At 34.4% G+C, this 11,879-nt stretch overlaps 2 protein-coding genes across 3 annotated transcripts; one reads left to right on the plus strand and one right to left on the minus strand.

Moving 5' to 3' along the window:
* Positions 1 to 2,061: 2,061 nt before the first annotated feature.
* On the minus strand, positions 2,062 to 6,235 carry LOC132056567 (uncharacterized). 2 transcript variants are annotated; one of them, XM_059448833.1, is made up of 7 exons: positions 6,092 to 6,235; positions 5,160 to 5,396; positions 4,324 to 4,844; positions 3,885 to 4,077; positions 3,237 to 3,301; positions 2,864 to 3,074; positions 2,062 to 2,613 (listed from the first exon to the last, which is right to left on the minus strand). In XM_059448833.1, exons 2-7 carry the CDS (start codon positions 5,328 to 5,330, stop codon positions 2,251 to 2,253), a joined length of 1,524 nt encoding a protein of 507 aa, XP_059304816.1. In that variant the 5' UTR covers positions 5,331 to 5,396; positions 6,092 to 6,235; the 3' UTR covers positions 2,062 to 2,250. The 2 variants fall into 2 exon arrangements, with proteins under 2 accessions (XP_059304816.1, XP_059304815.1); XM_059448832.1 differs by lacking the exon at positions 6,092 to 6,235 and having other exon boundaries at positions 5,160 to 5,515.
* Positions 6,236 to 9,292: 3,057 nt separating this feature from the next.
* Positions 9,293 to 11,562, plus strand: LOC132056568 (heavy metal-associated isoprenylated plant protein 31). The gene is made up of 3 exons (XM_059448834.1): positions 9,293 to 9,698; positions 9,778 to 9,859; positions 11,081 to 11,562. Exons 1-3 carry the CDS (start codon positions 9,693 to 9,695, stop codon positions 11,410 to 11,412), a joined length of 420 nt encoding a protein of 139 aa, XP_059304817.1. The 5' UTR covers positions 9,293 to 9,692; the 3' UTR covers positions 11,413 to 11,562.
* The last annotated feature ends 317 nt before the right edge of the window (positions 11,563 to 11,879 follow it).

Raw genomic sequence — 11,879 nt, forward strand, 5'->3', positions numbered from 1 at the left:
CGAGGGTCGTATTTATAAGTCTGGACATTTTGGACCTCACATCTCGCTGATCGAGTCCTATGGAGAGCTCCTACCTCTCTTTGAGCCGCGCTCCGCGAGCTCCCCCGTCCATTTCACACTTAACTAAAATTTTCGATTTTCGACTGTGTCAACAATGTTCAATAAAACGGTCATAACTCCTAGCACAGAGCTCCGCTTAAGCTCCATAATATATCGTTGGAATGGTATTTCAAAGGGATACAACTTTCATGTTTTGAGCTTTCTTAGATTCCTAACGAAAATACCCGAAAACTGGCCATAAGTACAGACTGTCTCAGACTTAGATGAATTTAGAAGGCTTTAAGAGCTTCACTTTTTGGTTTGACTTCAAAATGACTGTTTATCACCCGAATTCATCCCGAATGGATTCATATGGCTAAACATCAACTTAATACTGATTTTCATACATTCATATGCGACTCGGATTTATGGGATGTTACACTTAGGTCCTAGGTTTGTTAAGTCTTTGTCATTTTGCTCTTCATTTGTAATCCTACTCTACTTTCGAGAATTGTCATTGTAGGAAGGTTTCAACCTTTGTTATTTTGGTTTCTTGGCTATAGTTAGTCAAGGTGTGTTTGAGTGCTTGGCTAGAGTTAGTCAAGGTTGGGTTGGTTGCTTGGCTAAAGTTAGTCAAGGGTTGTAGCTTACGATAGACTTATTGTAAGGGGTGAAGAATTAAGAGGTTAATTCCTAGGTTGCAAGAGATTGTAATATTTAAGGTGCTTAGTTAGTGAAGTTGAAATCCCACTCTGGTGGGTCGTGATTTTTAATCCCTTGAGCAAGGAGTTTTTCACGTAAATATCTTGTCTTATTTACTTTCTGTTACTTGAGGGAACAGATAGAGAACCTGGTTCTCTATACTGTTTGGTGAACGCTTAGTTTCTCTCATACTGTTATAAATCCTTTCTTAAGGGACAGGTAACTAAAAAATGCGACAGGTTTATTTGGGACGGAGGAAGTATATCATAGCTCGCTAATAATCACTCTCCTCCTCATCTTATGCAGCACATTTTTTTAAGTTATTTATATCTGAATGTAATTTAGTTTTAAAATTTTATTTTATTATCAATGAAAATAAATAATTTTTCTATCTCCCAATGTAGGGGTAAGGGCTGCGTACAATCTATCCATCTCATATCCCATTTTGTTGGATTTCACTGAGTATGTTGTTGTTGTTGTTTTTATCAATGAAATAATTTATAGCTATACAAAAATTTACGATTTGTTTCACATTATAAGTTTCAAAAGAAAAAAAAAATCATAAATTTCGTAAATTAAACACTATCACATAAATTAAATTAAGATTGAAGGAGCATATGTCAAAGCAATCCACTTGGAGTATTTAAGAGCTCTTTACAAGTCTTCCAGCGACCATTTTGTTCCCCACTTCCCCTTCTTCATTTAATCAAGTTTCTGCGCCGTACGTTGTGTTACTACATATTTATAGCAATACTATTAAATTAGGGATTTAAGATTTCTATGAAACATATTCCCACAGTTCATGAGATGTAATCGTTACGCTACCTCTCGTAAATAGTGTAGTATACTTATTATTTTGAGGGCCTGTTCTGTTGTCTGTTTTGCATTGGTCTCAATAATCAAATACTTCCTCTAGTCCTACCAGTAGTGGTTTTCTCCAACAAAACTTTTTTTTATTAGTGAAAATGTCAATTAAGTAATTTGCTGGCTTTTTTAATTTGGTCCAGAATAAGTGATTTTTTAAGCCAAAATTACTTTTATCTAATAAATGATTGAACAAATTTCTAAGAAACCTTTGAAGAGAAATAAACGTCTTTTATAATAAAATAACTCAATAAATGATGAGAGTGCCAAACTCTTAAAACCGAAGGGAACACTATACGTCAATTGATTTACTAATTACTGGGGAATGGATAATACCCACATTTAAAGTCAAACAAGTGATATAATTTTCAACGATGACAGGCTGTTTTAAATATTTAGGTAATCACTTTGAAACTTGACTTCGCCGACGGCCTAGTAACGGTAGAAAATAGGACGAAAAATCAAATCCAAGTAATCAATAAATAAAGAAGTTCAGCTAACTTGAAACTTGTGATCATCAATTACTCTTATCTACCACATACTAGTACATACTCAATTCACATTATAATAGAGTTGGCTTGCTCGTGGTACATGAAATATCTTTTCTACATTTGGTACAAATTAATTATAGCACTAACCTAATTTCTACGTTTTCTCTTTTTGCTCCTTCCAGTACTGTTTCTCCAATGTAAGGACCTCTTCTATTGAACTTTCTTTTCTTTTTAAGAAAGAATCAAGAGACAATTGATTAAAGGGTACAGGCATTTTACATGGACTTTCATCAATTGGCCCACTAACCATAGATTCCATCATTAGCTTCTTCTCAATACCTTCTGCTGGACATGCCATTGTCTCTGAGCAGAGTTCATTTGCATTTTTAGGGACACTTGGCTTGTACTTAAGCAGCTTAGCGTATTCATTTAAAAGATGAAACATGTAATCATACACATACTCCATCCTCAAATCTTGTTGAATAAAACTGCTTGCAGTTTTACCAATTTTTTGTACCTGAGAAAAGTCAGCAAGACAAAATTGAAATTGAGTATACAGTCAGACCTTTCTATAACAGCCATCCTCTGTAACAGTATTTCGTTGCAAAGGACAAATCTTTTTAGAATCGATTATTCATGTTATGCTATATTATATGTTCTCTATAACAACATTTCGCTATAACAGTCAAAATATAAAAACAAACGACATTGTTATAGGGAGGTTTGGCTATACTATTGATACCACTTACAAGGGAATAGTTAGTTACCTTTTTCTTGTATTTATTGCCCCAATCAACTGCAAACTTAATGGATCCACACTTGTCATTTTCATTTATGGGCCAATAGTGGACTAGTGGCAACAAACTTCTCGAGAAGAAATCATAGTAGTGAGGTGTTACCAGCAAAGAAACTGAGTCACAGGCAAGAATATACTTCTCACTAACAGACCATGCAGATCCTTCAATGTATATTTTGTATCTGCATGCAATTGCAAGAATCTAGCCGGGGTCAAACAGATAAACAATTGATTTAAAGTAATAAATTATCATAAAATAAAACAGGGGAGAAACCTTCAATTGGCAGATTGGTAAAATTACTGCAATTATAAATGAATGACACTGGAAATTTGGTTGGATTTACCTATGGTGACACTGATTTCCTAAGTCAGAATTCTTGAATCCTTGCTTTATCTCTTTTTTCCAATCCTGTAACAGCAGCAAAGGTGTCGGTTAATTTCGAAACATTCGCGAGACTAGAGTTATCCTTAGTTCTTGAACAGACAGTGGTAATATTATGAGTCTCTTTTGCATTGGATTTTAACTATTACTACCATTTTAGAGCAGAAAAATTTTCTTCAACAGAATTAAGTGAGACTTCCCTCTTTTGCTTCCCTTACAAAACAATCTTTAGACTTCCCTCTTTTGCTTCCCTCACAAACCAATCTTTCACTAGCCCGGATCCTTATTGGTTCACATGCTAGTTACACAGGGATTATAATGTCAAAAGAAGTCATTCCTTGGAAAATATATTCTAGCAACCAAATACCCTCGATTTGTGGTCTTCATTCTCCCACTTGACAAACTGCTATTGTGAACAACAAAGTAAGGATGTTTCGAGAAACCGTCTAAGGTTCTTCCTATGGATATTTCTTCCTTTTGTCCTTGTGAAAGGATGATCCCTGGCCGCATCTAGTTTCGAAGTTAGCCTAACCTAACTTGGTGACACGCTTATAGAGTTTTCAGTTAAATGACTATCGACAAAGGAAGGGGGTGGAATGTGGAAGTTCACCTGGACATAAATGCGAGCATTCCACTCCTGATTTTCGGTCACATTGCACTTAACGAGCTCCATTCTCTTCTCAGCGACTTCTGGATTGCCTTTCCAGTAAGCATATGGCTCCCTATCCTGCCATCTCTGCTGCTTATTCCCTTTGTTAAGATCCTTCAACAAGTCTTGCCATGGCTTTATATTTATTTCAGCCCTACCAAATTAATCAAACTAGCAACTTATGCATGCAGTATGAAAATGTCTCAGAAATGAACATTCTGAACCTATGTTGCTCGAACTCTTCAAAAATATTGACGGGTGTGTGTCTGATCCTCTAAAACTACGTATTTTCAAAGGATCCGACACCAGATATGCAGTAACATTTTTTGTGAGTTCGAGCAACATAGTTCTGAACTACCAAAGGCTGCACAAAAGTTAAGAGTGAAATTTGAATCCTTACCATCCCCAAAAAGACCAATCAGGAAAAACAATATCCAATGTTTCAGTATCCCCACAATATCGAAACAAAGGCGGTGGAGCAATTGCATTTTCCCCAGCAAAATCACTTGATCTGACAACAGGCCAATCGACACAATCGAACATCATATCAAGATCAGGAATTTTTCCAGGGTACCTCCTTAACAACTGAAGAATACCCCATAGTGTAAAAACATCTCTAGTTTGGAACCCCTTTTCATATGTTTCAACATAAGCCCTTCCATTCAAGATTACAAGTCTGAAATTCGCAGTCCTGTTAGCCCTCTCCACCATTTCTTCAGTTATACCTGTTTTCCTCCATGGTTTTAAATCTTCATGTATCCAGTGGAAGTAATGTGGACATTTAGGAGAGGATGATGAAGGGCTGGTGTTAATAATTTTGTAATCAGATGGGTAGTAATTTACTGGACATGTTTTTGTAAGGTTACCAAGTGAGCAATTGAGTGGAAATTCTTGTGTCCTACTTCGCAATACCTTGTTTACCTAGAACATATCGAAACCAGAAACCAGAAACCAAAAAAAAAAAAACATATTAGCCCCCATGGGAAACAAAGTCTACAAAGAAATTCGAAACATAATCTGTTGGCTACTTTATTTATTTATTACAACAAATTCTTTATGACTATGACTTGAAGTGTCTAGTCTACTTATAAATTTACCTGTTTTAAACATCCAAAAAGAAATGGATTAATTTCTACAATTTGCAGGTTACTTGGAGTTCTATAAGTTAATTGGGGACACTGTTAGAAGATTTTGTCGATAGTACAAAATTATTAATGTAGATTAAAAGGAACTTACGTTTGAGGTTTTGTCGAGCACAGTTGTCCACAAGTAAGAACCAAGTACGAGGAGGAAGATGAGAATAAGTACAGAGTATTTAGCAAAGGGCTTGTTAATGCAAAATGGAAGCCAAAATGATGACTCTGTAGATCTTCTGTGATTTCCAATCCTTTGGTATCCAATATCCATGCTTTTCTTCTGATACTATTTACAATATTTGCAAGTAGTATATATTCTTCTGTCTGCTCAAATCCCCTGATATTAATTAAAATTTGAGATTAGACGACAGCAAGAAGTCAACAATAATTACTGCTATGCGCAACCTCAAATAAGTTAGGAACGGCTTCTCAAAGACATATCTCGTTTATTAATTAACGGAAGACACAAAATATTTGTCAATATTAACCCCTTTTTGCCATGAGAAGTATCAGCTTTTTAAAAAAATAATTTTTTACTTTATTTTAAAATCAGTGTTTGGTTATAAAATTATCAAATTTAATGACTCCATTTTTAATTCTAGCTTCATATATTCAAAATAAAGTGAAAAATATTTGAGATCTGTGGCCAAACACCTACTAAATTAGTCAGATAACGTGAATATTCCACCGTGAGAAAAGTTTTTCTCGTGAACTTGCATTTAAAATGGCATTAAAAAAAGCTTTCAGCTGGTCACCTTATTTTTTTCAACTATTATAAGTCACCTTAAAGTGACAGTGACAGATTAGACATTGATTACCAACTTATATATTGCAGTGCATTTGATGCACACTGCCCTAGTGCCCATTCGTTAGTTGCTCAATTTTTTTGTCTCTAGAGTTTTCTGTCTTTTGGGTTTCTAAAGAAGAGCTAAATTAATATACATAAACAGCGTAAATAATTTTTATGCCATCTGAAAACTTACATAAGTATAAATTTCATTAAGAAGAAATAGAAAGGAAGAGCTTCTGCACCTGTTTTTTTCAGGTTCTGCTTAGTAACTGTACAATAACTTATTGCTGGTTCTCCTCTTTTTTCTTTTTTTATTGTTGTGTATAACAGCGCTTGAATACTTCGAGCCATGCAATTGAAACTTGAAAATGGAGAACGAAAAGCAGTATTTTCTTAAACTAATCTGGTACTAATTTTCTAGAGAAGTAAATTACAACACTAATTGTCCGAGTCAATTGACTGGGCTGCCTCTTAGACCAGAGATTTCAATGGGCACTAAAACTAACTTTTTAGCTTACTTTATGGGGCAGCCCATCGTTCTAGGGAATCCTCTTGTTTGGAAAAGATTTGAAAGTGAGAGGAAACAACTTTGAATATACTAAAATATATTTTAAGGAAAGTTTGAGGTCTTTTTACTCTTTTTTAGACAAGAAAGTTTTGAAAGAAAAGTTTACGAGTCAATTTCTCAAATGGTCATTCAAGTTGTAGAAATATCTCATTAAAGTAACTTTTAAATTTTTTGAACAGTAAAATCATCAAACTATGCTCATATTTCCGACAAAGTAAAACAAACGGAAAGTGTTACATTCTTAACGGATGTTTACATCCTTTTTTTTTTTAGGATTTATTTTTAGGCATAAGACCCCTTAACCCATTTTTAAATAAGAAAACCCATCTGACCTATTTCAAATGCATCTTTCATAAAACAAATTATATCAGTGTAACTTAAGCAAAATGGGGGTGCAATCTAACACTAAGCTTGAAGTTAAAAGTTAAATCTCATGAGTTTAAATAACTACTCGTTCGGATCATTCTCCAGTACATATAATTGCTTGATTTTTGGATAACACTAAACAGTAAATTCATCACTGCTTGCTCCAATGCATCAGATGCATATAGCTTGTTAATTGCCACTGGGATGTTTCTACTAATTCATACTTCAAAAATGTTTATGCTGAATATGGGAGATATTTCATTAGGAGAAAGTTAATAGATTAAATAATTTAATGAGAGACGGCACTTGCTATATAGTGAGCCGTGAGGGGCAAGATAGGCTATATATAAAAACCAATTTCAGAGAACAACTGCTAAAATAATAAAGGTACAAAATATATTGCAACTTAAACATGAGTACAATAAAATTTTTGTTGTAAGTTAACAAAGCCTAATGGGTTTTATCATTTAAAAATGGGTTAAGGGGTCTTTTGCCTAAAAATGAAGTCTAAAAAAAAAAAAAAATGTAAACATTCGTTAAGAATGTAACACTTTCCGTTTGTTTTACTTTGTTGGAAATATGGGCATAGTTGGATGACTTTATTATCCAAAAAAATTAAAAATTTACTTTAGTGAGATATTTCTACAACTTAGATGACCATTTGAGGAATTGATTCGAAGTTTACTCAAAAGTTTCAAGTGGCACGCCAATCACCCGTCCAAAGTTGGTCAATTGATTATGCAAGAGATGAATTTTGTATGGGATAATTTCAGAAACTTTCTTTTTTAAAGATTTGCTTCCTAACACTAATCTGTTTTATACTTTATGATTTTACGTTTATCTTTTCTGATCTAATTATTTTGTCACAATTCTTTTAATATATTATTCAAAAATATAAACGAAGCCAATAATATTTGAAGTCAAAAAACAATACTATCGATTGATCGATCAAGGTTGAACGCTTCCTACCATGAAGTCATAATTAGTTATTTTCGATTTGTCAAAATTTAATATTTGTGAGCAAAAGTCATAATTAGTTGAACGCTGTGTTATGACAACACAGAGGTTTGAAATTTTGAAATGAATGGAAATGAGAAAATGTGGTAGATGTACTCTAATTAGGGTTGATATGCTATTGGCAGTCAGCATCATTACTGAACTCCTAATCATGCTACCAAATACAGCTTTCGCATGATGAGCATTCTCGCCTGTGTCATGGTACTGAATGGGCCAGATGAAAATAGTTCACTGGAATAGTAAAAGAGGGCTGAGAGAATGTGATTTTCTTTTCGGAAAATCTTGTCTTCTTTATGTCATTTTCTACATTTTGCAGCCTTTTTAAAGTATATTCTCGCACATATATATCGTCCGTATCTCTGTATCAAGAATTTAACTCTCAGGGCTTGTTTGGTACTAGAGATAAAAATAAATAATTTTGGAATTATATTTGAGATGAGTTTATCTCAAGTTTAGTTGGGATAAAATCTCGATATAGCTATTATCGGAATTAGCTATATCGAGATTGTGGTGTTATATTATCCCTGTGGGAGGATGGAATAATTACTTCGGCATAACTAATCCTAAGATAGTTTATCTTGGGATAACTTGTTTCCAACCAAACGACCCCTTATATAATATTCGGGATTTAAAAGATTCGAGACCCCTTATATAATAAAATTTATATGTTCGAGATAGTATTGAACCCACAAATCTTTGAAGCATGTGTTCGAAGTTCCATATTTATACATATGTAAAAAATTTCTTAATATCTATACAGTATTTGAGCCAACGCTACTGAATTTGGCTGAACCTGTAGCTTTAATTGTACATCTGCCACAGTTATATATACGTTGATAGTGTAAAAAAGTTTTTATACTACTTATTAAATCACCTAAGTGATAATTACAACAGATACATAAAAATGAGATTAATTAGTAACTTGCAAAGTGATGCAAGTCATGTGGTACTACAGAATAAAAAATACTACTATAAATAAGTATAAAAATAATTTATATGGTTAATGTATATGTCTTAACTCACAGTGTTAATTTCATTATCACACTAGTTGATCAGCAGATCCAGAGTCCTGACCTTCAAAGGTTGAAAATCCAACAATTCTTACCTCATCATAATTCATCATTCAATATAGTGAGCACACAAAATAATTAGAGGAAATAAGATCTCTTGGTTTTTTACAATTTGAATAGAAAATATTGATTTTTTCAGATTTTTTATGTATTTTTTTTAAATCTCTTATGTATAAAAAATAAAAATCTCTTATATAAAAAACATAAACCTAAAAAAAAATTGTAAAGGGCCAAATAATTGTTACTAGGATTTTTGTACCAGAGTTGCATGGAAGCATGCAACAACATATTTTTGGCACTAGCTAGAGGTGGTCCAGTTTGTCAACTTCATTGACAACATATGAATCTTTGTCTCGATAACTTTTTATAGAAAAATGAATTAAATAAAAGCTGAAGTAGATATCAGTTTTTTCTGTACTGTGGGAGAAAGGTATTTTGGGGGTTGGGCCATTGGACTGGTGGGGGGAAAAGGTGATGATCACGCCAACGTCCCAGTCGTCCACGCGTGAGCGAAGCTTTCAAATTTCAAAACCCAATGCAACATTCAGCAATGTTATGCTTTGATGAAGGGAGCAGTAATTAGTGCTTCTGTCCAAGCTATAGCTTCATAAATACAAACTTAGCGTTAGGTGACTTGTACAGTTAAATTACATTACATATATTTATAAGAAGATCAGAACCTAGCTAGTAGTTGAAAACAAATTTAAGGAGAGCCAGAGTTCCGTTGACTGACCATAATTAAGCCCTTCTTCCCATCTTCGTATAGAACACAAGCTGCCTCTCTTTCTCGATAGTGTTGAGTTGAAACGTTGTTCCATCGACATGTCTGTAAGTCTCCGTTTCTCTGTTCTAATGTGTATATTTTTGGAATGAGAATGTGAGAATTATGGTATGATATATGTTGCAGATCATGGTGGAGGTTAGAGTTCCAAACTTGGATTGTGAAGGATGTGCTTCCAAGCTAAGAAAAGCTCTTTTCAAGCTCAAAGGTCAGTCACATTGCTCACTAACATGACAAGAACAGAGTTACACATTGCTCACTAACATGACAAGAACAGAGTTATCTTTCATTCTTTCTGTATATGATAATTTTCTTGCCTTTTCTGTATAAATGAGGGAGAAGGGTCATCGAAGGGTCCTCCCCAGAAATGGAAGAAAAACAGTATACTTCTAGTAATTAGAAAAAGAGAATCTCTTCAAGCACGTGAATGTGAAATTAAAACTTACGAGTAATATGGATAGGATTAAGTTGGTTTTGGGTACACCCGTACAACAGTCTCTTGAATTTTACCGTTTTTAGCACCATTACTAGACCCAGCCCCAATATCTTGTGCAAAACTTAGTATGTGTAAACCAATAAAAGTGCCAATTGGTTCGACAAATTAGTTGGACTAGCTCCCATTTGGAAGCCCAGTCTTACATAGTTCCTAGCCAAACGTTTAATGTCTGGCCAAGAGTCAAATATATGTTACTTATGACACATGTTTCGGTACCATAGCAAAATTTTATTACTGCAGTGATATTAAGGTTTGACAGTACATCTTTGGAATTTCTCCTTTAGCAAGAAAGTATGAACAGCCTTGTCATTGGATTGCCAAATATCACACGATAAAACGATAAGTATCAAACAATAACTGTTAATTGTATCTCACTCCTCTATATGCATCTTTAGTGCTAGCGTAGCCAAACATACATAATTGCACTTATTGACATAGATATGTGGTCAAGGAACAAGATTGAAAAAGGTCGCAACAACCAAAGGATAATAATTATACTCAACACGAAACTGGAAATTAACAATGAAAAGAAAGTAGGGGTGAGACAGTTGGTCACAAGTCCAAGCATAGTAGTATCAAATGAAAACACGACAGGATTAACTATTAAGGACATAGCACATGCCTGGGAGATATTCTCCACATAGTTTACTTCACATTTGAACCTCTATTAGAAATAAAAGAAAACCTTAGGTGATTAATTTCTTCCCATCTGCCTAATTAAGCTTTCGCCAGCAGAATTACCTGATAATTGTACCGGTGAGAGTATGCATCATGTATTCCATGAGATGGTCGTGCACACACAAGCTGACTTGCACACTACTGTTATAAAATATTACTCCACTTATTAGAATACGATTTGAAAATGTAACTTCAAAGGGACTACAGAAAACATCATCATGTACATCTTTCTTATTTCTCGATATGGAATTTCAGGAGTAGACGCTATAGACATCGATATGGAGACGCAGAAAGTCACGGCAAGAGGCTACGGATTGGAAGAAAAGAAGGTGCTAAAGGCAATAAAACGAGCAGGGAAAGCAGCAGAGCCATGGCCATATCCGGTTGGCTACTCACATTTTGCTTCATTTTATCAGTACCCAAATCACATTATCAGCCATTACTACGACACATCCAGAAATGTGGCAGCACCAAGTGTGCACACATTTTTTCACACTCCTTCAGTTTACTCAGTTGCCGTAGCATCAGATGAAGCAGTTGCTTCTCTTTTCAGTGATGATAACCCACATGCTTGCAGCATCATGTGAGATTTTATTAATTTTTCATCTCTTTCTGAATTAATTTGGAGTTATATCTCCTTAATTTTTGTATTTTAATTTCATTTTGTAACTTGTGTAAGTACGTTTTTTGGATAAGACCAGTGTTAGTGCTTGAGCTTATTATTCTACTGTTTTAGATTTGTTGGGCTTAATAATTGACGCTGATGTATCGTATGAAGTGCATCCTCGTGATATTGTTCCTCGAAGATTTGTTCTTACAGATAGATATGAATCAAGATAGTCACCAAGAATGTTGAAGGCTACTATTGTAATTTGGAGGCGGCTATCTCTGAAAATTTGGACCATTCCCACAATTGAAGACTTTTTAATTTGGCTACACATGTAGTTTAGCCAATTAAGTTCCTTTAGGGATGGCTTCGCGATACTTGGGTCACTTGTTAGCCATGCAAATATCCACCTTAGTATAAATAGTCCTTAGCCTTACATATTTACTG

This window comes from Lycium ferocissimum, chromosome 5 (genome assembly GCF_029784015.1).
Source record: "Lycium ferocissimum isolate CSIRO_LF1 chromosome 5, AGI_CSIRO_Lferr_CH_V1, whole genome shotgun sequence".
Lineage (NCBI taxonomy): Eukaryota > Viridiplantae > Streptophyta > Magnoliopsida > Solanales > Solanaceae > Lycium > Lycium ferocissimum.

What these genes read in the sequence shown, in the direction of transcription:
- LOC132056568 (XM_059448834.1), top strand. An exon ending in AGCTCTTTTCAAGCTCAAAG is followed by an intron (nt 9,860 to 11,080) that starts GTCAGTCACATT and finishes ATGGAATTTCAG; the next exon opens with GAGTAGACGCTATAGACATC.
- LOC132056567 (XM_059448833.1), bottom strand. Translation starts at nt 5,330, where the DNA reads ATGGATATTGGATACCAAAGGATTGGAAATCACAGAAGATCTACAGAG. An exon ending in GATTGGTCTTTTTGGGGATG is followed by an intron (nt 4,078 to 4,323) that starts GTAAGGATTCAA and finishes TTAATTTGGTAG; the next exon opens with GGCTGAAATAAATATAAAGC. An exon ending in GCAATAAATACAAGAAAAAG is followed by an intron (nt 2,614 to 2,863) that starts GTAACTAACTAT and finishes GACTTTTCTCAG; the next exon opens with GTACAAAAAATTGGTAAAAC.